The sequence below is a fragment of the Labrus mixtus genome, chromosome 21 (assembly GCF_963584025.1).
Source record: "Labrus mixtus chromosome 21, fLabMix1.1, whole genome shotgun sequence".
NCBI lineage: Eukaryota > Metazoa > Chordata > Actinopteri > Labriformes > Labridae > Labrus > Labrus mixtus.
The window spans coordinates 15,652,532-15,678,310 of record NC_083632.1 but is presented as its reverse complement, the minus strand read 5'-3'; the positions used below and the strand labels follow the sequence as shown (position 1 = coordinate 15,678,310).

At 46.1% G+C, this 25,779-nt stretch overlaps 2 protein-coding genes across 5 annotated transcripts in view; both read right to left on the bottom strand.

Annotated features, from left to right (window-relative positions):
- Positions 1–312: 312 nt before the first annotated feature.
- Positions 313–17,130, bottom strand: mtr (5-methyltetrahydrofolate-homocysteine methyltransferase). The gene is made up of 33 exons (XM_061029140.1): positions 16,966–17,130; positions 15,742–15,953; positions 14,921–15,010; positions 14,512–14,581; positions 14,307–14,399; positions 14,043–14,149; positions 13,787–13,846; positions 13,584–13,678; positions 13,339–13,439; positions 12,630–12,691; positions 12,363–12,430; positions 11,522–11,601; positions 10,891–11,003; positions 10,618–10,758; positions 10,145–10,330; positions 9,858–10,037; positions 9,059–9,175; positions 8,568–8,708; positions 8,071–8,160; positions 7,558–7,710; positions 7,241–7,348; positions 6,631–6,731; positions 6,229–6,296; positions 5,916–6,036; positions 5,725–5,806; positions 5,292–5,390; positions 4,963–5,038; positions 4,682–4,837; positions 4,263–4,462; positions 3,902–4,099; positions 3,293–3,485; positions 1,682–1,794; positions 313–1,091 (listed from the first exon to the last, which is right to left on the bottom strand). Exons 1-33 carry the CDS (start codon positions 17,006–17,008, stop codon positions 1,002–1,004), a joined length of 3,807 nt encoding a protein of 1,268 aa, XP_060885123.1. The 5' UTR covers positions 17,009–17,130; the 3' UTR covers positions 313–1,001.
- A 1,009-nt stretch (positions 17,131–18,139) lies between these two features.
- The window catches only part of bms1 (BMS1 ribosome biogenesis factor), a 13,068-nt gene continuing 5,428 nt past the window's right edge, over positions 18,140–25,779 (bottom strand). For 2 of the 4 annotated variants that reach the window (XM_061029141.1, XM_061029143.1), the window contains exons 10-23: positions 25,769–25,779; positions 25,097–25,198; positions 24,246–24,400; positions 24,068–24,149; positions 23,757–23,818; positions 23,132–23,329; positions 22,858–23,046; positions 21,709–21,889; positions 21,407–21,465; positions 21,204–21,329; positions 20,635–20,782; positions 19,337–19,512; positions 18,935–19,096; positions 18,140–18,545 (exon numbers count right to left, since the gene is read on the bottom strand). The exon at positions 25,769–25,779 is cut by the window's right edge and continues 498 nt beyond it. In XM_061029141.1, coding sequence (XP_060885124.1) covers positions 18,318–18,545; positions 18,935–19,096; positions 19,337–19,512; positions 20,635–20,782; positions 21,204–21,329; positions 21,407–21,465; positions 21,709–21,889; positions 22,858–23,046; positions 23,132–23,329; positions 23,757–23,818; positions 24,068–24,149; positions 24,246–24,400; positions 25,097–25,198; positions 25,769–25,779 — 1,879 coding nt within the window. In that variant the 3' untranslated portion in view covers positions 18,140–18,317. Of the gene's footprint in view, positions 18,546–18,934; positions 19,097–19,336; positions 19,513–20,634; positions 20,783–21,203; positions 21,330–21,406; positions 21,466–21,708; positions 21,890–22,857; positions 23,047–23,131; positions 23,330–23,756; positions 23,819–24,067; positions 24,150–24,245; positions 24,401–25,096; positions 25,200–25,768 lie in introns of all 4 variants that reach the window. The other 2 variants (XM_061029144.1, XM_061029145.1) reach the window with 2 other exon arrangements.

The window sequence follows — 25,779 nt, the reverse complement described above, 5'->3', positions numbered from 1 at the left end:
TCCTGTTGGTGACGCTTCCCGGTCTGCTCTCTCTCATTGGCTGTCGCAGGTAATCAGTCGCAGGTATTCAGTCGCAGGCAGCTCGACCTGGAATCATGAACATCAAACTGATTCCAGGTCGGGGAGTCTGCGACTCCATCAGGAGCAGTAAAGTTATCGTAGTGACGCCGCACACAGAAGGATCATTTGGACAAACAAGTCTCCAATCAGGCCACGCCCCCTCAGGCTCAAACTCAGGTGAGACGGAAACCTGTCTGAGCAGGGGCAGGTGGGTCGGACTGGAGGAGAAAACTCAGAGAGACAAACAGGAAACATGTTGAAAAAGCTTATTTCTTACAAACAGCATCGTCATTTTTACACTTTCATCATTTTTTACATTAGAATTTGATTCAGACTGACTGCAGCGAGGCAGGGCATTAACACACAACACACTCCTGAACACACACCTGTACACATACTCCTGAACACACACCTGAACACCTCACACACACCTGAACACCTGACACACACTCCTGTACACACATCTTTAGACATGTTCAGGAGTTGGTGTGCAGCTTTTGGTGATTAAAACAATCACAAACTTAACATTTGGTGTCTAAGACTTCTGTTTTAGTTGCCATGGTAACAAACAGGTATCGCTATCGGAGTTGATCCTCTGAGATGACGACATGAACACAAACTGTTTGAATGAACATAATTCATCTCTCCTCTTTACTTTATAAACAGACTTTAAAAAAAAAAAACTTGTTTCTGAAGGATTCATGAGCTCAGCTGGTCGTCTCCGTCACGACCTCTCAGGGTGCGCCGCAGTCTCACAGTTTGTCGTTCGTGTTTTGCCTTTATCATCTCCCTCTCTGACCTGATGGATTCAAAACTCCAACACGGGGGCCAGTGGCCTAGTGTGAGAGCCCCATGTACAGATGCTGTAGTCCTACAGGCGGGCGGCCCGAGTTGTAGTCCCTGGTCCTGGATCACTTGTACCCGTCTCTGCTCCACCTGTCTCACTGGTCTGTGTCGTAGCCGAGAACAGGAGCCAGCCACCTCTCCACCTCCTCCACCCTCAGGTCTTTCCTCCTGGAGTAATCTTCCACCTGAGCAGGTAAAGAGGAGGAGCATCAGATCTGATCAGGTCCTAATCGACACATCTGATAGTGGATCAGGTCCTGATCAACACATCTGATCCTGGATCAGGTCCTGATCAACACATCTGATCCTGGATCAGGTACAAACTGTGTTACCTGTTAGTCTTGTGTTGTGAGAGTCTGTAGTGATGAACCTGATCTCCTCTCTGTCTCTGAGACTTTAAACTTTAAAGGAGCAGTATGTACCTCTGACCCCTAGTGTTTAAAATGGGTACTGCAGTCCAGATTCAAAACATTAGAGAGAGCTGTCTCCCCCCGCCCCCTCCTCTCTAGAGTCCATGCTCACGCAGGTTGCCATGTGGTGGACACTGAAGCTTCAGTGTTTATCCAGCTCTGCATCAGTCTGTAAACCTTTCTGTGTTCTAACCTCTCTCCATTCTTCTAAAAGCATCTCAAATATTGATCCTAGTTTGAGCACGTTTCTGCTCATGGAGCTCATTAGAAACATGCAGAGGCTTTTTAGGTCGGGTGTTGTCAGCATGTTTCCTTAATGTCTGAACTGAGTTTGATGACTTTGAATATAAACAATATCGGCGTACCTGCTCTTTGGTGATCTTTCCCACAGCAAAGTAAGAAGCCTTAGGATGAGAGAAGTAGAGTCCAGATACTGCAGCAGCAGGAGACATGGCCAGAGACTCTGTCAGACTGATACCTACACACACACACACACACACACACACACACACACACACACACACACACACACATTTGTTTCAGTAACGGAACTTTAAGGCCATTTCAGATATTAAGCTGTGGGCATTTCCATTCATTGGTTGTGTTGCTTGGCACGCATCTGCTCCGTGCCAAGCTGAGCGCACTGCAAGGTCACGCTTGACAAACCATTTGAAAGATGTGCACTCACACCGAGCAGCAAATGATGAGTGAGCGCATCATTACAGACTGATGTGACGGGAACATCAGGCTTCATGATCGAACTACATTTTCTGTGGATGATCTGTGAAATCTAAGACTTCTGTTTGGCCGCTGACTAGGGGTTAAAATTTTTCCTGAAAATTAGATGGATCAGATCCCGGGAAAAGACGACCAATTTACCGGGAATCCCGGGAAATGGCGTTTCTTTTCTTTTTGCAGCTAAGCCCAAATAGACCTAATGTTCTGACATCATTCAAATAGGCCTATGTGTTCCCAAATCTCAAGCTGACATTTTTTCATATTATTTTGATCATTATTAGGGCAAAAGAACACAGTTTATGTCCATCAACACAGGCTATCACTTTGCAATGATCAAGTGTGCTGCGTGCGTGACATCTGCTGCAACACTAATTATGAAATGCCACGTGGATTGTCTGTGACTTGTCTTCTGAAAAGCTATGAACATTAAGCAACTCCTTTAAAACCAATATTTTACAGAACTCCATTATTTAAACTAACGAAATCTTTCCTGCTTTGGCATTCTGACTGTGGTTGGAGCGCACAGAGGAGACTGATTGGTCTGCTTCAGGGCCGAAGTTGGACTATACCCCGTCACTTTAATGGGTGCAGCAAGTTGTAAACAGACACGGAGAGTCCGGCTTGTTACTTAAGGTGTCGGCCCGTTTATTACGCACACAGAGCTCAAACTGCTCTGATTCTGCTCCTGTCCCCGGCATCAGTAACGTGCCTCTCGCATACGCCTGCCAAACACACACGCCCCTCTTTTTCTCTCTCTCTCCTCACTCGCTTCCCCACCCACACGCCTGCATCAACGCTGTCGTAGCACTACAATAGAGGCGCGATTTTTATATTATTTTATTTCCAATTTCCCGTCATTACCTTTCCCGGGAATCCCGTCTCCCAGGATTAAACCCTACTGCTGACAGGCTGCTGGAAGATTGCTTTACATTTCAAAGTGGCTCATTGTGGGAATTTGAACATGTTTAAAAGAGATTTGTTTATCCTTGTTTTTAACAAACAGAACTCAGGAGTCCGTCATTGTTATTGTAGTCCACGTACTCGTTCATGACTTTTGACCTTCGTAAAGTCTCTTTTTTCAGAGGAGAGGCATTTTGTCAATTTACACGCCGACGGAGACGCTGCTGTTTTCAAAAGTAGTCGCTCTGGAACCCGTTTCTGTAAACAGGAAGTCAGACTTTTGACGTCTGCTTCTCGTGTCACATGATAAAAAGTACAGCAGGACGTGACTCTCTTACCGGTCCTCTCCTCGATCTGGGCCAGGCTCCACATGGTGCTCTTCTCCGTGTGGTCGGGCTGACTCGGGTAACCTGCAGCCGGTCTGATGCCCTGGTATCGGACTCTGTGCAGGTCTGAGGCCTGCAGCTCCTCCTCACCGCTGTACCCCCACAGGTCTTTACGAACACGACAGTGCAGCTCCTCGGCGAACGCCTGCAGGACGACATCAGAGGACGAGTTAATGACCCTTCTACAATCAGGACGTCACAGAACCAGATGTTAAAGCTCTGATATCATTCTGGTAGAACATGTGATGATAAATTACACAAATATCAAATCTCAGGATGATTGGACAAACTGAGACTCCTGGACTTCATCTGATCCTGGATCAGAGTCTGAATCTTCTCTGAATGTATCGGCAGAGTTTTAAACTTTAGACATCATTTTAGTTTAGTCTAGTTTGTTACCACGGCAACAGATAAGCCCAAGACTCGCCCTGGCCCGTCTCATTCACTGTATTTATGACCTGAGACGGCTAAAACCTGACGTTATCTTAATAAATTACCGTCACCGTTACCCTGTGTTCAACTTTGTGCACGGTGTACCTCGGTCTCTACAGGTGCACATACCTCAGCGAGCCGGTCAGCCAGAGCTTTGACCATGATGCTGTTGTAGTCGTCTCCTTGATCCTGAAACTGCTGACTCAGCTCCTCTGCTCCAAACACGGCCACTGCAAACAGTCCAACATAGTCCTGCACCCCGCTGTCTGCAGGGGCCACAAAGTCTGACAGGCACAGGTAGGGCCCTGAGCCGTCCATCTTCTCCGCCTGCAGGAAACACATGTACATATCAAAAACGTGTGTGGAGGAGGGCAGAGTAAAGCACTCGACACCAACACTTCCTCTGAGTGCACCAGGTGTGAACTCTCCAGGTGACAGAAGTTTTAAAGGTGCAACCGTGACGTGTGGAACACCTGTATATGACTCTCACCTGTTGTCGTAGTCCACGGAAGGTGGCAATGGGTTTGGTGTCTCTGTGCACCGTGACATTGTCTTTGTACACATTGATGTCATCACCGTCACTCTGAGCACGCCAGAAACCCACCAGGCCCCGCCCCCTCAGACTGCCATTGTCAATCATCTGTCGGAGCAGCTGCTGGGCGTCGTCAAATACTCGCCGTGCCTCTTCACCTGCAGGATGGAGAAATAAAAAAAAAACTGACTCTGTGTATTCCTGCTAAGATCAGACCCAAGACTTACTTCTTTATTTTTCCTTTTAATATGATGTCATCGATGATGTCACTAAAACAGCCACATTGTCTCATCTTTGAAACCAGGTGTGTTATTTGAACGAGATTGCAGGTTGTGTTAGGATGTGTTCAGTACAAAGAGCAGAGTGAAACGTCGTACCGACAGTCTTGTCCTTGAAGATCTTTGGGTAGCCTCTGTTGGGGTATTTCCCTCTGAGCTGCCACACGTCGAAGAACGGCTTCCAGTCGATGAAGTCACACAAACGAGTCAGATCGTAGTCCTGGAAAACCCGAGGGCCCAGGAACTGAGGACGCACTGACACACACACACACACACACACACACACACACACACACACACACACACACACACAGTGTATATGTGAGCTAACTTTAACACACTAGGTCTCTCCTCCGTATAATTAATAAATATAAACTGACCTGGTCTGCTCGGAGACATCCAATCGATGTGTAAACGCTGCTCTCTGGCCTGAGACAGACTCACAAACCTACGATCCTGACACACGAACACACACACACACACACACACACATACAAACACAAAAACAAACACAAACACAAACACACACACACACACATTAGAGAAGATGTTGGTTCTCACAGAGTGTCTTCTCTCTGTAGCTATTACATCTGCTCTCCTGAACATATCTGGATAGTTTCAGGAGGACTGTTCACGCATGCAGCTCACCCTGACAACTTCAGGAGTTTAGTGGAAGAGTGAACAAAGCTTAAATGTGAACTGTTCTCACCTTCAGAGAGTCGTAGTGCTCCTGTCTGATGTCCTCGTACTCCTCCTTCACCTCCTCAAAGTACTCGTCCCTCGCCACCTCGTCCAGCAGCTGAGAGCACTGACAGAGAAAGAGAAACACAGATGATGGCCACATGATCTCTCGCTGAGAGGAGTGACCTCCATCTTCAGGTATATTTAACAACGTGGAGCCAATCAGAGAGCAGCTGCAGGAACACCTGTCAACTGTGTGTGTTTGTCTCAGGTGTGTGTGATGTCAGCTGGATGTCTCAGGTGTGTGTGTGATGTCAGCAGGATGTCTCAGGTGTGTGTGATGTCAGCAGGATGTCTCAGGTGTGTGTGTGATGTCAGCAGGATGTCTCAGGTGTGTGTGATGTCAGCTGGATGTCTCAGGTGTGTGTGATGTCAGCTGGATGTCTCAGGTGAGCTCTTACCACCACAACACTCCTGGAAGCATCGAGAACATGAATCACAGGAGACGAGTACCGAGGAGAGATCTTCACCGCCGTGTGTGTCCTGACAGCACACAAAACACACACAAAACATATGTATTTGGTATTTCTGTCTTATCTCACATATTCTGTTGGAGTGTGTGTGTGTGTGTGTGTGTGTGTGTGTGTGTTACTTTGAGGTGGTGGCTCCTCCAATCAGCAGCGGCGTGTCCATGTTGAGTCTCTGCATCTCTTTGGCCACGTGGATCATCTCGTCCAGCGATGGCGTGATGAGACCGGACAGACCGATGATATCTGCAGAGACAAACAGCTGGTGATGATGTCAGAGATTGATCTATGCTCTCTCACAGCTGATGATGGTAAATGGTTTGTATAAATGGTTTGTATAAATCGTTGGTTTCTCCAGATATATCATGACTTAAATCTGATTCATACTTTTTATAAATATATACAGTATATCAGAGTAGATCAGAGAGGTGAGCGCACCTGCTTTATGTGTGACGGCCTCTCTGAGGATCCGATCACAGGGAACCATGACGCCCAGATCGATCACCCTGAAACATCAAACAGAAACGTTGTTAACTTAGATATTTATGACGTGTATTTATGAGAAACACTGAACAAACATGACTCAGCAGATTAATTCACTCTGTACCTTTAAGGGTTCAAACTGTAAACATCACACACTGTATAACACATGGACGTAGTCTCGCTGAGGTCACACTGACTCATTTCTGACTCCCCCTTTAACCTAGAAACACTAGGCCCCACCCCTTTTCCTCCCATGATGCATCAGTGCAGAGAAGTAAAGGTGAAGCGTTCAGAGAGCTGAGCTGAGATCCTCCAGAGAGACACTGCACAGAGTCTGCAGGTGTAAAGCGCTCTCACCTGAAGTTGTTGCAGCCGAGGACCACACCTACGATGTTCTTCCCGATATCGTGAACGTCTCCTTTAACGGTGGCGAGGACGATGGTGCCCTGATACGGATCCTATAGAGGAGGAAGAGAGAGGAGGAACAGATGATCATTATATCCTACAGAGGAGGAGGAGGAGGAAGAAGATGAGGAGGAGGAGGAAGATGAGGAGGAGGAGAGAGGAAGAGGATGAAGAAGAGGGGAGGAGGAGGAGGAGAGAGGATGAAGAGGAGAGGAGGAGGAGGAGGAGGAGGAGAGAGGATGAAGAAGAGGAGAGGAGGAGGAGGAGGAAGATGAGGAGGAGCAGGAGGAGGAGGAGCAGCAGGAGGATGAGGAAGAGGATGAAGAAGAGGAGAGGAGGAAGAGGAGGAGGAGAGAGGAGGAGGAGGAGCAAGAGGAGGAGGAGGAGAGAGAGGAAGAGGAGGAGGAGGAGAAGTAGGAGAGAGGAAGAGGATGAAGAGGAGAGGAGGAGCAGGAGGAGGAGGAGGAAGAGAATGAAGAGAGAGAGGAGGAGGAGGAGGAGGAGGAATGTTTTATTCTACTTTTATGTTACTTCTATAAATGTATGATTATCGTAGACTGACCACGTCCTCAGTAGATCCTGATTGAGCCTTCATCTCCTCTCTCTCCTTCTCCATGAAAGGAATCAGATATCCTACGGCCTTCTTCATCACACGAGCGGACTTTATCACCTGCACACACACACGCATCACGTAGTTTACTTCTGACGTCTCTCCTCTGCTGTGACTGTAAACTGAAGCTCTTCAGGAAACACCTTCAACATCCTCTGATGGACCAATCAGCTCGTCAGTAAGAAGAATAGTCAACAGAAGAATCTGAGTTATTCAGAGAGATGCTTAAACATCCTGTCAGTGTCAGAACAGGTGAGTTATTATCACACCTGAGGCAGGAACATCTTCCCCGCTCCGAACAGATCGCCCACCACCTTCATCCCGTTCATCAGAGGACCCTCGATGATGTGGAGGGGTCGAGTGTAACGCTCCACCTGAGCCCGACACTCCTCCACGTCCTCCACCACGTACTTATCTATACCCTGATAGAATAAAGGAAACATGACGGATACCACATCAACAACATGAACAGGTATGAATGATGTTCATCGGCGCTTTCACACTTTATATCACACAGCGTGAAACTGGACGAGTTCACAGCTTGAACAAAGAGTGAATAACCAAACAGGCGAGCAGGCGAGAGTCTGAAGCAGCCTCGTCACGTGCACAGACATCACACTGCTCGCTCACCGTGACGTCACGCTGACTTCACCAGGCGGCGTGCTGGATAAAGTCTGAGTGATCATTTCAGCTGTTTGCGTTCACACATGCAGCTCACCCTGAAAAAGGTCAAAACACAGAGACTTCTTCAAACGTGTAACTTACAGTGAGTGTAATCTGACCTTAATGAGGGAGTGCTCCAGCCTGTCCTCCACACTGCCTCGTCTCCACTCGTCCGTCTGAACAACCTTCTTCCCTCCTTTCACGTTGTTCTAATAAAGCCAGTAAGGGGCAGTAGAAGCACAGATACGTTCCAAATCAAAACAAATAAGCATGGATAAGAAACTGTGAGAAAAACTGAAAGTAAAGATTATGGAAAGATTTCAGATTTTTTACAAACACCAGGCAGTCTGTAGCTGGACATGAGTCGACCAAGCATTATAAAAACAAAGTACAGCAGCAACACGACCAACCTCACTGTACACATAACAAGTAGTTAGCAACAACAGCTAGGCTAGCTACACAGAGTCGGTGTGTGTCGTCCAGCGCCTAAAGACACTTTCAAGTTAAAATTCCCCTCCACTTCTAAACGAGATCAGAAGATGACACAAGTATATTTATTCGTTTTTTGTAAAGACTTGCAAACGTACGTTTGTGTGTGTGTGTGTGTTTGTGTTACCTGAGCGTAGGTGAGCAGTTTCTCTGTAGCCTCCGTGTCTCTGTTCCAGATCAGGTTCTCACACAGTAACAGCAGCTCTTTATCGATGTCATCATACACGGGAAGACTCCCAGCATTCACTATCCCCATGTCCATACCATCCTAACATACACACACACAGAGTTTATATATATTGTGGGACAAACTGAGATTCTCTACAGTTTTCGCGATGCCATTTTATTATAGGTACCGGTAAGTGGATAGAGTCAGAAATCAGAGAGAGAGAGAGAGAGGGAGGAGGATGACAAACAGGAAATGAGCCACAGATCTGATTCAAACCCAGGCAGTCCGCTCAGGTGCCTCCGTACATTGGACACTCACACTAACCACTAGGCCACCGGCACAACTATGGAGATCACTGAGGTTTCTGATCAGACGATTTGATAATGTGTGTGTGCGCGTGTGTTTGTGTATGTGCGCGTTTGTGCACGTGTTTGTGTCTGTGCGTTTACCTTGATGGCGTGGTATAGAAAGGCTCCATGCATGGCTTCTCTGATCACCTCCATCCCTCTGAAGGAGAACGACAGGTTGGACAGACCGCCACTGACCCGGGCTCTGGGTAACTTCTCCTACACACACACACACACAAAAATCATGTGAGAATGACAGAGAGCCAGAACGTCTTACGTCCGGCGTGCTCAGTCACTGTGCGAGCGAAATCAGGGCGGAGCGTTCAGAATGGACAGAAAACTCCCACAGACAGAGAATGAAGTCAGAACTGTATCTCAGGTGTCTCATAAACACACACCATTAAACTCTCTCTCTCTCTCTCTCTCGCAGAGGGGAAAGAAAGATCTAACAGGTATGCCTGCTGTTGCCATGGTGATATCAGAGGCTGTCTTTCAGTTCAACATCTAATATACAGAAGTCCTGAAATCGGGGGAATCGTCTCGTGGCTCTGCTCTCTCTGAATGAGTGTGTGCAGAAGTAAGACCAAAATATAAAACAGAACATCACTGGGCTCTGAGGGTCTAACGGTGAGGCTCCGCCCCATGTGCAGACACTATGGTCCTTCAAGTGGACGGCCCGGGTTCAAGTCTGGCCTGTAGCTACTTTCCCGAATGTCTTATCTGAGCCATAATAAAGGCTAAAAGTTCAAAAACAAAGTCCTGTCAGAAATGTCAGAAAATCATCCTCCCGGTCGGAAGCAGCTGATTGGTCTGTGCTCACCTGTTGTGCCTCGGTGGTGCTGAAAGTGGGTCTGTTCTGAGATCGTTAAAATCCTCACTAATCATCAGTGTGACTGGTTACCTTGATGAGTTTGGTGGCCCCGATGAAGTTGATGGCGTACTCGTTGTGTTCCTCCATGCCCGTTCCGATGGTCAGGATGTTGGGGTCAAAGATGATGTCATTGGGGTCAAACCCGACTTTATCGGTCAACAGATTGTAAGCCCGAGTGCAGATCTCCACCTTCCGCTGCGTGTCTGTCGCCTGAGGAGGACACGAGGCTTAAACCAAAAAAAAAAGTCTGTTTATCTGTGTGTGTGTGTGTGTGTGTGTGTGTGTGTGTGTGTGTGTGTGTGTGTACTCCTCCTTACCTGCCCCGTCTCGTCGAACGCCATGATGACCACGGCGGCTCCGTAGCGTTTGATGGTGGTAGCTTTCTGCAGGAAGTCGTCCTCACCCTCCTTCAGACTGATGCTGTTGACGACACATTTCCCCTGACAGCACTTTAACCCTGCCTCGATCACCGCAAAGTTGGACGAGTCGATGCACAGAGGGACCTGAAGGGGGGGGGGGGGGGGTACTGATTAACTGATTAGCAGACTTGTTCCAAAGAAGAAGAGCAAACCTTAATTTTTAAACAACAATAAATCATCTTTTGACTTGTTTTAGTAAAAGGATCACATCCAGATGTTTGACATCCAGATCTTCTGAGGTCAGGGAGGTCACACACCATGTTTGACCTGTTTACTGTCGCCTGTTCGCTGTTTTAGAACTGAGGTTTGTGAGGGTGGCTCTTTAAATCTACACTGCAGGAGAACTAGAAGAACAGGTTTCAGCTTCGTACCCGGGCGATGTCGGGCTCTGAGCCGATGTAGTTGCAGAAACGTGTCATGGCGGCCGGTCCCTCCAGCATCCCCTCGTCCATGTTTATATCCAGAACCTGAGCCCCCATCTCCACCTGAGCCTTAGCGATGCTCAGAGCCTCCTGCGCACACACACACACACACACACACACACACACACACACACACACACACACACACACACACTCAGGTATTTGAGACTTCATGAAAAACTTTGATGATTTTTAATGATGATAGTTTTGTTTTTTTCTCACCTCGTAGTTTCCCGCCATGATCAGCTTGGCAAACTTTCGTGATCCGGCCACGTTACAGCGCTCGCCAATGTTCACGAAGTTTGTGTACGGGCCGATCCTGAACGGCTCCAGACCTGCAGAGGACCAACATCAGATCTTGTTAACATCCAGTTTCATACAGAAATCATGAAAACACATCAGTTAAGTTGAAAAAGTTTATAAGATACTCATGAGGTGAAATGGATTAACAGCACACGTGTGATGCAGCGTCTTCTAATGGCTGTTCTGTCAGACCGGCTCAAAGGCTTTGTATATATTAAAGTCCGGGTCATAATATCTCACCTACACTAGGATGTGATGTCTAAGACAAATGTCAGCAGACACTAAGTTTACCAAACAAACCAGATATGAGAGAGAACACTAAGCTGTCCTTGCTCGGCCTCGTCACAGCTCACTCTATCAGCTCTGACTGACGTCAGGAGCAGCCGTTAACTAAATCATGTCTGTACATCTAAATAGATACAGAAATTCCAAACTTTAAGGGTGAAGCGTGCTTAGGCACGGTACAGATTGCGTCCTAAGAAGCCTTTCATGCCCGTCAGGTGGGCGCTGACGTCATGTGAAGGTCAGTAATATGAACATGTTGTCTCACCTGACAGCAGCAGGTAGTCCTGATAAATATCAGCAGGTGGCGCTCGAGGTCTGCAGTGTCTGACAGCCTCACATATCGATCTGCGAGAAGACAGAATCAAGAAACGATGATTTAGAACTTCATCACGTTTAACAACGCAAGCTTTAGATATAACATCGCATGCTGCTCCATCCACAATGCATCCATTAAATATTCTGCTCCAAGAATTTCAGTTTCCCCTTGTAAACATTATAACATGTGGGGCTTTTATTTTGAAGGTGGACAAACTGAAGTCTGGTGCTTTTATTTTGAAGGTGGACAAACTGAAGTCTGGTGCTTTTACTTTGAAGGTGGACAAACTGAAGTCTGGTGCTTTTATTTTGAAGGTGGTCAAACTGAAGTGTGGTGCTTTTATTTTGAAGGTGGTCAAACTGAAGTCTGGTGCTTTTATTTTGAAGGTGGACAAACAGAAGTCTGGTGCTTTTATTTTGAAGGTGGTCAAACTGAAATGTGGTGCTTTTATTTTGAAGGTGGACAAACTGAAGTGTGGTGCTATTATTTTGAAGGTGGTCAAACTGAAGTCTGGTGCTTTTATTTTGAAGGTGGTCAAACTGAAGTGTGATGCTTTGTATTGACGAGCTATTGACTCAGATTACAACACTCAGTTGTTTGTGATGAGCTAAATAAAGTTTTTCTCTGGTTCAAAGGTCAACATTTCATCATGATGTGGATATTATGAATGCGCCACTATCTCAACTTTGTACAGCAAGCTAAAGAGCTCTGCTGAGGGAGGAGAGAGGGTCAGCGCCTGGTCGTGCTGTTAGGACACGCTGTAACTCTTTATCAGGAACACGACACAGACCTGATGTGAGCTGGAGTCGTCCCACAACAACCTCCAACGATGTTCACCAAGCCGTCCTCTGCAAACTCCTGAAGACACACACACACACACGCATACACACAGAAACACACAGAAACACACCCATGCACACACACATCACACAAGACAACAATCAGAGAACACAGAGCCATGAGTTGCCTGTCCTGCTTCATGTTGGTTACCTTTAATAATCACTAAACATGTAAACACCCTCAACACTCAAATAAATAATAATGAAACGATCAGGACCTTTAAATGTGACGCTGTGAGCTGAGGAGTTTCATCATAATCTCCAAACGTGTTTGGAAGACCTGCAGAGACACAGACACACACACACACACACACACACACACGAAAACGTGAAACATGTGATTTCCCGGGGAAGCCCACAACAATTGAAAGGTAAACTAATGCCATAAAACGGAAAAAAGGTAGAGACGGTAAAAAAAGGAAGGTGAAACCACGCTCTATTTACAGTCTACTAAAAAGTTTCTTTGGAAATTACAGCTAATTCAGAACTCCTTTCCAAGTCTATAAACAAAAACAAGAGAAACAGAGAGTATATTAGTCCCGTTATATTTATAAAATAAGATTAACCTTTATTTTTCCCACAACGAAGACATTTATATACAGGCCTATATTGAGTAGAACTTTTTATAACCGCCATGGCTGTGGGTGAGTAAAGTAAAAAAAACTTAAAATAAGCTTTTGTTACATGAAATCATGTAGTCATGGTTACAGAGAAGTTGCAAAGTGCTGTCCCATTTGTATTTAACCATTGGAGCCCTCGCAGCCTCATGCACTCAATCACTTTCCAAGTGACGTCAATAGAGTCAGTAAGGGCTCAGGGTTTAGGGAGGACATCGAGATTCAGCCAGTGTGTGTAACAGGTGCTCATACCAGACTTTTCACAATAAAGTTTGTTCATCAGTGTGTGTGTGTGTGTGTGTGTGTTTACCTGCATTAGGGTAACAGATAATAAAAGCTGTGGTGTTCTGTCCGATAGCTTCAATGAAAGGTCTCATCTCTGTGGCCCCCAGAGCACAGTTCAGACCGATACTGTCACACACACACACACACAGACAGACAGACAGACAGACAGACAGACACACGCACACGCACACACACACACCTCTATTAGTATATATAAAATATTCTTTAATAAGATATGATGATGATTGGGAGTGCAGCAGTTTATCTCACCACAGAGGTTTAGCGTGTGACACACTCACTACAAAAGCTTCTCCTGTCTGACCCGACAGAGTACGTCCACTACGGTCCACGATGGTCCCCGACACCTGCACCAGGTGAGCAATATGTTACCATATATTTTATATTATATACTGAATATGCAAAACAATGAAACTGAAAATCCTCCTATGAAAGAGATAATTCATAAGACTTACAAATATGGGTTTTCTGTCGTAGCTCTTCTCGAACATCAGCTCGATGGCAAACAAAGCTGCCTGCAGAGAAACACACAGGAAGTGACATGAACTCCTGGACACACACAGGAAGTGACATGAACACCTGGACACACACAGGAAGTGACATAAACTCCTGGACACACTCAGGAAGTGACACCAGCTCCTGCTGGAAACACGGCGGCTTTAAACATTCAACATCATGACATCACTTTGACGAGAAGAAGACGCTGATCACCTTGGCGTTGGCGGTGTCAAAGATGGTTTCTACCATCAGGATATCCGCTCCTCCGTCTAACAGGCCTCTGATCTGCTCCGAGTATGCCTCCACCAGCTGGTCAAACGCTACACACACACACACACACACACACAATCTAAAAATAACACTCACAACAGTTTTTAACTTCAATGTGGTTCTAGTAAAAATCTAACAAACATAGAAGAAGAACCATATTGGGTAATTCATTAACCCCCCCCCCCCCCAAGGTTATTATGTTCTCACTGATGTTCCTGTAGTCCGGTCTCTCCACAGACGGTGACACAGACAGCGTCTTATTGGTCGGACCCAGGGCCCCTGCCACGTACCGTTTACCACCTGATAACACACACACAGATCAGCGGTGATGTTACACACAGGTGGAAGCCCCCCCGACACGCTCACATCATATCGACTGTAATGTTGCCATTTCTCTATAGGCAGAGCTTACCCGTCTGTTTGGTGACATCATCAGCCGCTCTCCTCGCCAGCTCTGCAGATGCTCTGTTCAGACGGTACGCCTGACACACACACACACACACACACACACACACACACACACACACACACACACACACACACACACACACACACACACACACACACACACACACACACACACACACACACACACACACACACACACACACACACACACACACACACAGGTGAGGAGTGAACACCTGAGGGCTGATAGTGACGACCACAACCTCTGATCAGGTAGTAAACACCCAGCAGTGTACAGGTGAGTGTGTGCACAGGTCTGTGAGTGTGCAGGTGTGTGTGTGTGTGTAGGCGTGTGTGTGTGTGTGTCTATACAGGTGGGTGTGTGTGTAAGTGTGTATCAGAGTGAGACTCACCAGGTGTTCCAGTCCGTAGTCAGCCTGAGCCGTACAGGTGCTGCTGAAGGTGTTGGTCTCTATGATGTCAGCTCCGGCTAACAGGTAGTCCTGAAAGAGCAGGAGGTCAAAGGTCACAGAGTGCGTCACTGACACAGTTACAATGACAGTCATAAGGAGGTTCTCAGTGTGAACCACAGACTGTAAAAATGGATGATGCCTGAGTGATGTCCCCGTCTGTCCCTGCAGGGGGTGCTGGAGTCCCGTTGATGGCGGTCTACATGCTGGAAATCCTGTCTCAGTCTAACTTTCAGTCAACCTAACAACAGGCTGAGAGCTGGAGCTGAGGCGGGTTTTAAGCCTCCAGACAAACCATTACACCGCGCCCACCTGTCAATCAGGTCAGCTACACACCTTATTGTGATTTGCCTTCATCAAATCAAAACGGATGAGTCATCAAAACATTCACCCCCCCCCGTACAGTGTGTGTCGATCGAGACATGAACTAATCAGACCTGTTTGTTTTTTTGAACCAGGCTGTAAACATGTTAATCTCTGCTGTAAAAACAGGCTTTTTAGAATGGGTGTGTATGTGATTTCCTGTGCTTCTGCAGTGAGCCTCTAGTGGACACTCCAGGAACTGCAGGATAAGGTTGCTGCTTGGTGTGAACATAGAAAGTTTGTGTGTTTGGAGGATTCTGTCGTTCAAAGCAGAACACGTTTAGAGAATAACCCCGTTTCTGTAAAACAGACTGTTATAAATGATGATATTCTTACCTTGTGTATGTTGTAGATTATATTTAGTGTATACATTTCTTAATGTTGTATTACGATATTCTTACCTTGTGTATGTTGTAGATGATGTTGGGCTGTGTGATACTCAGCAGGTCGTTGTTTCCCTTCAGAGGAAGAGGATGCTCTTTGAACTCGTCTCCTCTGAAATCTTCCTCCTCCAGTTTCTGCTGCTGGATCATCGTCCCCATCCCTCCGTCCAGGACCATGATCCTTTGCTGCAGCACGGCAAGCAGCTCCAACTCCAACGCGCTCCTGCATCCTGGAGGAACAGACACAGGAGTTCATCTAGACCTGCAGACGAAGCTGACACAGTGAGGAGGATACAAACCAGAAGCTGGAGAAGGTCTTATAGTTAATAAGAAGAGGGACGGCATCACCAGCTCGTGTCAGGAAAGGGTTAAACTAGGACGTGCATGAGGCGAGGCCTGCGAGCAAGTTCAGACAGAGAACTCGAGCTGCACTGATTTCCCAAAATGACATGCGTCACTATCCACATGACAACACCTCCTCCTACCCTTTCTGACCTGCACAGGTACTGCTCAGCGCCTCCACCACGCAGCATCCACCTGTCATAAATGATCATCCTATCACTCCTCACGTCTGCAGGTAAAATAATCTGCGAGGAGTGATGAGGTCAGACACAAACCATACTCTGCTTCTGAGATGAACATTTCAAACGTCACGCCTGAATTAATATTTTTCTGTTTCTGTGTTTGTTTGTCAAAGTGTATCGTTGAGTCGTGATGTTAAACACACGCTGAACTCTCCTTCAGTGAACAGACGACTTCAGGCTCAGCAGCCTGACTGAACTAAAGAGACAGAAAATAAGACGTGAACACATCCAATCATAACTTTAAGACCTTCAGGGATTCTGTTCAGTTCTTAAACCAACAAACACGTGACTCTTCCAGAAGTGTCATTGATTCATTCCTCAGTGTTCACATGAACAAACTGTTAGTAAGTCACCTGCTGCATGTTACACTGAAATAACTTAGAATAAACGATCTTTGAGAGGAGAGCTTACTCTGAACACACACAGTGACACACACACACACACATACACACACACAGTGACACAAACATAGAATGACACGTACACGTACACTCTCTCTCACACACACACACACACACACACACACACACACACACACACACACACGCGCGCGCGCGCACACACAAACATAGAGTGACACGTACACTCACACGCACACTGTTAGCTCCGCGGGCTAACGCTAACAGTATATAAAGGGAGTTAGCTTAGCATTTTTTACCCGCTCCGGTAGCGGAGTTATGAGGGAGGTTCATCGGCGCCATGTCGCTCAGAGTCGGCCTTAAATCAGTCTCACTGTCCGCTGAATGCTCCAACACAAAACTTTACTACCAGCCGGCACGATGTAGTCCTCTTCTTCTTCTTCTACGGTCCTCCAGAGATCCCACAGCAGCAACACATGGCGAGGCGAGCCCTTCAAAATAAAAGCTCCCCCACATTTATTTTGAATGAAAGGCTGGCTGTTACAAATATAAAAAGGTACAAAACACACCTTTTCAGACTAAACGTGACTTAAACAAATCTTTAAAAATCTAAACCTCCATATAGTTTTGTTTATCTCTTAAGCTTGTTTTGTTTCCTTTAAGTGTTTTTAAAGTTATTCACTCGTGAATATAAAACTTGGTTTGACTTCTACAGAAATAATCTACATTTATGTTTGAATTGTTTGTAAAAATGAATGAGGGAATGATTACGTTTCCTTTTTTTATTCTCCATCTTTGATTATATTTTATTTTAACTTTGGTGAATTTAAATCTTTTTCAGAAATCCAATTTTAAAATGATCCCTACAAAGATTTTGTGTATTCACAATCAAAAATCAGATGTCCTAAAGTTTAAATGTCATAATCACAAAACATACCCCCCAATATTAAATTTAAGAATTCATTACAGCGGTTAATGTCATTTATCTTCTTTGAAGATGTTTTAGGTTTTTGGTTCCTGTCTTGATCACGTAAAGTCATGCATATGTTGTATTACGACGTTATGTACCAGGACCGTGCTCAGGTCCGGTTAGTCCTTGAGCAGTGTGCAGGCCAGCGGGGGAATGGGGAGGGGGGGTAGGGTACGGGGCGACTGGGCCTGGCGTGAGTGCTCTCTAAATAAAGGCACAAAACTCCTCCTGGAGTAATCGTCCACCTGAGCAGGTACAGAGGAGACACATAACAAGAGGAGCATCAGATCTGATCCTGGATCAGGTACAAAGTCTGTTCACTGTTAGTCTTGTGTTGTGAGAGTCTGTAGTGATGAACCTGATCTATCCTCCGCCTCTGAAACGTCAAACTTTAGAGGATCTAAACATTGTAGAGAGCTGTGACCCCCGCCCCCTCCTCTCTAGAGTCGATACTAACACAGGTTGCCATGTGGCGGACTACACATCTGACTGATAGCTGAGAGTGAGTTCAGGTCATTTTGTGTTTTATTAAAACAAAAGAACGTTTTTTACAGTTAATCTTCACACACTTAGAAACACATTAAAAAGCTCCTGTGACAGAAACTCTTAACAGTCCACATCAGTCTGCAGAGCTCTCAGTCCACTGACTGGATGTATCCCTGTATTCAGTCTAAATGCAGGTCAGTCATCCTGCGGCGCCCCCTTCAGGCTGGACCTCTGCTTCCTCTGCTCCGTCTGGCCCATGACGCGGTAGAGTTTTTTGCGCGCCTCCTTCTGTCTCTTCAGCTTGGCCTCCTCCTGTTTCCCCTTCTCCTGCAGGAACTCCTTGTGTTTAGCGTGCTGCAGTGTGTGTGCTTTCTTCTTCTTTTGGTTGTGGACTGTGCTCAGAGCGTGGAGCAGCGCTGCCACCTGCAGGACGAGAGAAGAACAACAGTAAGAGAAGTTCCAGGTTGATCTGAGTCTCGTTTGCACAGTGATGACTAAGTGACTGTTTTCTTTCCTAAATAATAAAAATCATTTTGACTTCATTGATGTGATTCTTTGGGTTTGACTGGTTTTTAATGTAAAGATAATTCATGCTCAGAGACTATTTAATTCTTTGAATCCTGGTAATCCAAACTCACTAAGCTGAAAGATGACATGAGTCCTCTAAGCCAACCCCCCTTAAACAAATCTTGAGTAAACAAGGTCTTGTTTGCCTTCGTCTCGCTGTGAAACATTTGACCTCTGCTCTCATAGTTAAATCAGTAACTATCAGGAGGTCATGTGATCACACTGAAGGTTCTGGTCCGGCTCACCTTTCTCTCGTGGGGCTCTCGGATCACGCTGGGTCTCTTCAGGTCTCGGGGAACTTTTCCTTTGGCCTGTTGTAGTTTGGGTTTGCTCTTAAAGGGGAGGGCTTTCTGCAGCTCTTTGGGAATGTGGAGGGGGTTAAAACGCCTCGGACCTCGGACCACCGGCTGCAGAGTAAACACACACTCAGATTAAACGTCTCTTCTGGAAATAAAACTCAACAAGCATACAATCCGTTTGTGTCAGGAGAAAAAGTCCAGAGACAGCTTCATGTCTCTGATTGTCCCAGACTCCAAAAGATATTTCATTTACTACAAAAGAAATCAGCGATGAAAATGATTAAATAACATAAATGTATAATATGGACCCTGACGACACACAGCTGATTGGACCTCAGGTGACCTCACCTTGTACAGAGAGTCGGCGTTGGGTTTGTTGCGGATGCCGAGCTCGTGTTTGAGCTGTCCGAGCGTCTTCATGCCGGCCCAGCTGTCCTTCTGCCCGACGGGCAGCAGCATGGAGGAGACCGGGTTATAGAGCTGAGGGACCGAGACCGGGAACCAGGAGCGCAGGAACACGATGTCTGTGGACAACAACAACACAAAGTTTAACTACTGCACAACAACAACAAAAACAACAACAACAACACAAAGTTTAACTACTGCACAACAACAACAAAAACAACAACAACAATAATAACAACAACAACAACATCAACAACACAAAGTTTAACTACAACTGCACAACAACAACAACACTACAGAGTTTAACTACAACTGCACAACAACAACAACAATAAAAAGTTTAACTACTGCACACCAACAATAACAACAACAACAGGATGTCTACACCTCGTTTCCACCTCTGGTTGTGTTCGGAGTCGGGTCAACCAGAGGTCGATTCATTCCTTTTGGAATCTTCTTGATGTTTGGTGTTCCAGCACATCAGACACTATGAGGCATCATGTGTTTACTAACAGATCTACAGACTCTATGAGGCATCATGTGTTTACTAACAGATCTACAGACTCTATGAGGCATCATGTGTTCACTAACAGATCTACAGACACCATGAGGCATCATGTGTTTACTAACAGATCTACAGACTCTATGAGGCATCATGTGTTTACTAACAGATCTACAGACTCTATGAGGCATCATGTGTTTACTAACAGATCTACAGACACTATGAGGCATCATGTGTTTACTAACAGATCTACAGACACTATGAGGCATCATGTGTTTACTAACAGATCTACAGACTCTATGAGGCATCATGTGTTCACTAACAGATCTACAGACACCATGAGGCATCATGTGTTTACTAACAGATCTACAGACTCTATGAGGCATCATGTGTTTACTAACAGATCTACAGACTCTATGAGGCATCATGTGTTTACTAACAGATCTACAGACACTATGAGGCATCATGTGTTTACTAACAGATCTACAGACACTATGAGGCATCATGTGTTTACTAACAGATCTACAGACACTATGAGGCATCATGTGTTTACTAACAGATCTACAGACACTATGAGGCATCATGTGTTTACTAACAGATCTACAGACTCTATGAGGCATCATGTGTTTACTAACAGATCTACAGACACTATGAGGCATCATGTGTTCTGTAGACACCCGTTAGTGGAAACGAGGCGTCAAGACGACACTTGATGTAAACAGTGACAGTAAACACTGACCGCTCATGAGCAGGCGGTCCTCAAACGTGGCTCTGTACGCTCCTGCGGGTGAAGACATAGCTTTCTTGATCTGTCCTCGGACTCCTGACACCGTCCGCACCGAGGCGCCTTCAAACTTGGCCACCTCCAGGACCGTGTTAAACATTCCCTGAGGACACGGATCAGAACACGGATACATTCAATGTTACATCAACGTTCAATTCCACATTTCAGACACAAGGCCGTTCAAAGAGGACAGAGGAGAAGAGTCTAGTTAGTGTCTTAGGACCCTGTTGTGAAGGTTGGATCAGACACCTTTCAGTGGCAGAGCGTAGTGGGCGGGAGGGAGTGTAGACCTGGATTATAGAGTTTAGGTAAGGAGGAGCCGTTTTTGTAAGCGAGCAGCAGAGTTTTAAATTTGATACAAGCAGTAACTGGGAGCCAGAGGAGGGAGATGAAAAGCGGAGTGACGTGATGTTTTAGGAAGGTTGAAGACCAGTCGCTCTGGAATACCTTGGAATGGTTTACACACACGTTCGTGATCACAACGAGAGTTGCTTTAAACGATGCAACGACACACACACACACACCTTGATGAAACTGGTGTTCTTGAAGATCTTGTACGGGTAACCGATCAGTTTGAGCTTCTTCACGACGGTCACAGATTTATCTAAATCCAGAACGACTCCCGTCGCTGCGATACGGAAATTATTGGTCTGCAGGGAAACATGGAGGTTAGGTTGTAGAAGACACAGAGCGCCACGATGACCTTTAGAACAAACGTTAAACTCACTTTAGTGTCCGACACAGACTGCACCGCCAGGAAACCCGTCCCCTGAGGAGTGACCGGACCTGCAGGGACACCCGGAGAAACAGGTTATTACTAACATTACGGATGCAACGATCTGCGTTTCTTCAGATACACATGTACAGAGTTCCATCTTTTTCATCAGAATAAACCGTATTTTTGATGTTTTTATATGTAAGGCTACACCAAGCGTTTATAAAGAGCAAAATGTGTCTTCCTCTCATTGTGGCCTGAATCACATCTTTCATGTTTCATCTAAAGAGAAGTTCAAAGTGTGTGAGTCTGACCCCAGATGGACGCTCCACAGTGCATGTGCTGTGGCGTGTATTTGAGCAGGCGGTGGCGTCCGTTGTGGTCCTCAATGTGATACAGGGGGATGGTCTGAAAACGTCTCCACCCCAACGACAGGATCAGAGGGTCTCTGGTCTTCAGGATGCGACTGTACCAACGGTGTTTCTTCACACGCATCTACACACACACACACAATAAAAAAACAACAACTTTAAAATGCAACTTTAATTGTTACGTGCTCAACATATTTAAGGGGTTAGGGTTATGTTAGGGAGCAGAGAAGCATGAAAATGCAAAAGTAAAAAAGAGTAACATGAATTATTTGTAAAATATAGAGGAGAATGGTGTCTCTCTCATGTCCACAGAGTGTCCCGCTCGCCTGTTTTCAGCACTATGTAACTTATCAGCGGTGAGGTCATCTGGTGAGAAGTGTGTACGTCTTTATGGCGCTAGTTCACACAGCAGCCTTCAGCTACAAAGCAGCCAGTTAGCCCGTCTCTTGAACCTTTCTGTACGTCACCCACGATTCAATACACGCTTGTAAATTGTGCTTAACCAGTTTTACGTACGAGCTTCCATTCTGAGTATTTCACTCTGTCTCTGTCTGTTTGTGCCTGTGAGTTCATGCGCTGGTATAAGGACGTTAGCAGGCACAAACACTCCCATGGTCTGGGGAATCAGAACCAAACCTCAAAGAACAGAGGTACGCATAGAACCATGGGCTGTATTGTTGCATCCCAATTCATAACAGATTGTAACGTAGCGTTATCACGTATCGTTAGTGCTGTCATCATTGTCTCGTGCTTAGCAGCTTTAGCGGCTGCAGGAAGTCGTCTAACCCGAGTCATGTCTCAGGTCTGATACAAAGAAATCAATAAATCCATCTGACACCAAAAAGTCGTCTCTTCAACGATCTGCAAACGAGACAGCTAACATTACTGTAACTAGCTAGTTGAAATGCGCCACATGCACGTTGTCTGTGAGGGGGAGGAGTTAACAGCACTGTGTGTTTACCTAGAGTGACGTTGCACTCAGAAACCTTCGGAGGGCGCCAAAGTGAAAAATACACTCTACACATGGTTGTGTGAGCTCTGCGTAGCTTCACACTCATTAGCTTAGCATTCTCTGCTCTGTGTGTCTCGTACCTGCAGGTATCCCACGTTGCCCTCACTGGAGGCCAGCCCCCCGAGGATGATGGGATACTGGGGGTCAAAGTTGACGACGAACTCACAGGGCAGAGAGGAGATCTCTACTCTGATGTACATCCCCGGTCTGAAACCTTCGTACTGCACTCTGGTGTCATCGTCCACGTCTTCAAACTCCGCCCTGTTGAGCTGCACAAACACGCCGCCCACATTAAAACGATAAAAGAAGTAAATATTTAAAAATAAAGACTCCTAACGTCTCCAGATGTTTCACCTCGGCCTGTTTCTGCATCTCCTCCTTCAGGTCATCAAAGTACGTGGCCTCGCCGTCATCGTACTCGGCATCGAACCTCTCCTTCAGCCGCCGCTTCTTATCCAGACGCTTCTTCTTCTGCTTCTCATCCTCATCCACCTTCATCACGCCCTCTGCACCATCCTCTTCGTCATCCTCTTCGTCGTTCTCACTGTTCTGCTGGTCACAGGGTGGAGGTGGAGAAAACAGTTGTAATGAGATGTTAGAGGACGGAAACACTTCAACATCTGAAGAAAAGAAGCACGGTGACCACGAGTGACCTCTGATCTGAACTGGCTGAATAGACTCTAAAAAAACTGAAGCGCTGCCACCTGGTGGTCAGCAGGGATGAAACAAAACCAGGAGGATGAAGGTGTGAAAAATCTAACAGATCAGAACAAACTGATGCTTCATTTAAAAAACAGACAGGATTAGCTGGGCTGTGGTATGAGACGGCAATGACCATGTAAGCATTTACACATCAACGAGCAAAACTGATTTGAACCATTCCAGAGAAGTCTCTTTTAACATACTTTGGTCAACTTAGATAGTTCTTAGAAACAATATTTCTATAATTACAATGACAATGAAATAATGACTGACTCACCTCATCCTGAGCTTTGTGGACCGCCCCCGTTTCCAGGTCCTCAAAGTCCCCGTACAGCTCCTCTGAACGAAAACACACACACACACAGCATGTTAAGTGCAATACTATATCATGGTCTGTGTGCTGCAATAGTTACAAACTAAACTGAAGTGCAAGATAGATCATTATTATTCATGATCCTCACCTGAGAGCTACATAAACCTTCATTTAAAAAGACACGCCTGAAGACTCAGCCTGTATGTTTTCAACAGTTTAAAGGTGTTTGTGTGCATGTGTGTGTGTGTGTCTGTGTGTGTCTGCTCCTCTCTCACCGTCCTGTTTGAGCAGCGTCTCAGCGTCCTCTCCCTCCTCCCATTTCCCCGTCACAAAACAGTCTCTGATGGAGTTCAGCATCTGGAGAACAATAACACATCAAGTTTCGTTCAAACACGATTTAACATCAGCAGCGGAGAAAGACAACTGTGTGTGTGTGTGTGTGTGTGTGTGTACCTCCTCCAGGTCCCAGTCATGTGACGTGTCGGGGTTAAAGCGTGAACAGTCGATAGCGTCTGCCGTGACCTTTTTATTCTTCTGAGGTCGGCTGACTCTGAACAGCCCGCCCAGCTCCTCCTCGTCCTCTTCATCCCCCGCCTCAGCTCCTAAAACTGCAAACGCAACTTGATCATGACCAGAACACAGACGCAGAATCACAGCGTTACTTTACTATCATGGAGTTTAAGGCATGGTTAGTAGGTTTGCAAAATCCTCCAAGAAGCGGGAAGAAGAAGTAACCATGGCAACCACTGGTGGGCTGAGTCCATCCTGCTAACTGTGGATGTTTTTGTTATTTCTGAGACGCCAACAACGACCCTCTCCCTACGGCCACGTCTACCGTGCAGCTCAGAGGATGAAACGGCCCGTGCTGCATGGATACGGCGCTTTTTAAAGTGACAGGAGCCGTTTAGAATAACTTCACATAGCCGCAGACCGTACTCTTGTAAACATGAATCGTGCCCGGGACCACCTCTTCAAGGCGAGAACGGTACGTCTGTGTTCACGCTGATCACAAGAAACAGACTTCGGGGTCAAGTGTACTTGGACCCTGGTCCCTGGTGTGAAACCCCCCTTACATTAATTTTTTTGTTTTTTATTTCAGTTTCACACGTCAAACAGATCAGTCACGAGTTCGGGCTCCTGTCTGCTCGCTCAGAGTTTGTGATTAAATCATAAAGGGGACGAGAAAGAGACGAGCGTCCGCAGACAGAGAGGTCAGAAAGAAAACGTTTATAAATATTCTTCATTATTATAATGAGAGCTTCAGGGGAACATGGACGTTAGCTGGTCAAAGCCATGAAACTTACCTGAGCCGTACACCAGTTTCCTCAGGTTGGGGGCAGCCTCTTGTTGCCGTAGAAACGCCTGTGAGGCTTTCTGCTGCAGACCCTCCTTCCACCTCAGAGAGCCTGAGGATGATAGAGGTGAGATGAAGGTCCAACGTGATGAAACGCTGAGGAATACAACGTTATTCTACGAGCTCGTCGGCTTCAGCTGCTACATTTCATCCTCTCAGATTAGTTTGAAATACATTTCTGTACATATTCATTCAGCACGTTTTGTTAAAGCAGCAGCTCTGACCTGATGAAGCTCACTAATAGACAAGATCTTTTCATGAATCACCTGGAGATGGACGACTAAACCCCTACAGATCCCTCAGAGAGGTCAGACGTGACTTAGAATTATTACACACTCGCCTCGATGCCCCTGAAGAATACCTCCGTCCTCTGCGTGGACGTTGAATGTGTCCGCTCTCATGCAGCGTGTTACATTCACTCCTCATTTTTTCACTAATTTTAAGTACGTCATGACTGTTCGAGCAGCTGAGAACTCCACCGCTCACATTCAAACACGCAGGGAGGGAGACGCCACCACAGTAATGGCGGCTTGTCAACTAGCAGTTAACCCTAACCCTGTTTAAGTCAGGTTTGTTATTCTACAGTCTTTAAGGCACCTGATTCAACAGTTTACATATTTACCCTCCTCCTCC

Excerpts from the sequence above, each read along its gene's own strand:
- mtr (XM_061029140.1), bottom strand. The coding sequence starts at position 17,008 with ATGGCGCCGATGAACCTCCCTCATAACTCCGCTACCGGAGCGG. Across the intron at positions 7,349-7,557 it reads GGAAGATGTTCCTGCCTCAG|GTGATAAAGTCCGCTCGTGT; the intron begins GTGTGATAATAA and ends GTGTGTGTGCAG. Across the intron at positions 3,486-3,901 it reads TGGCTGACCGGCTCGCTGAG|GCGTTCGCCGAGGAGCTGCA; the intron begins GTATGTGCACCT and ends GTCGTCCTGCAG.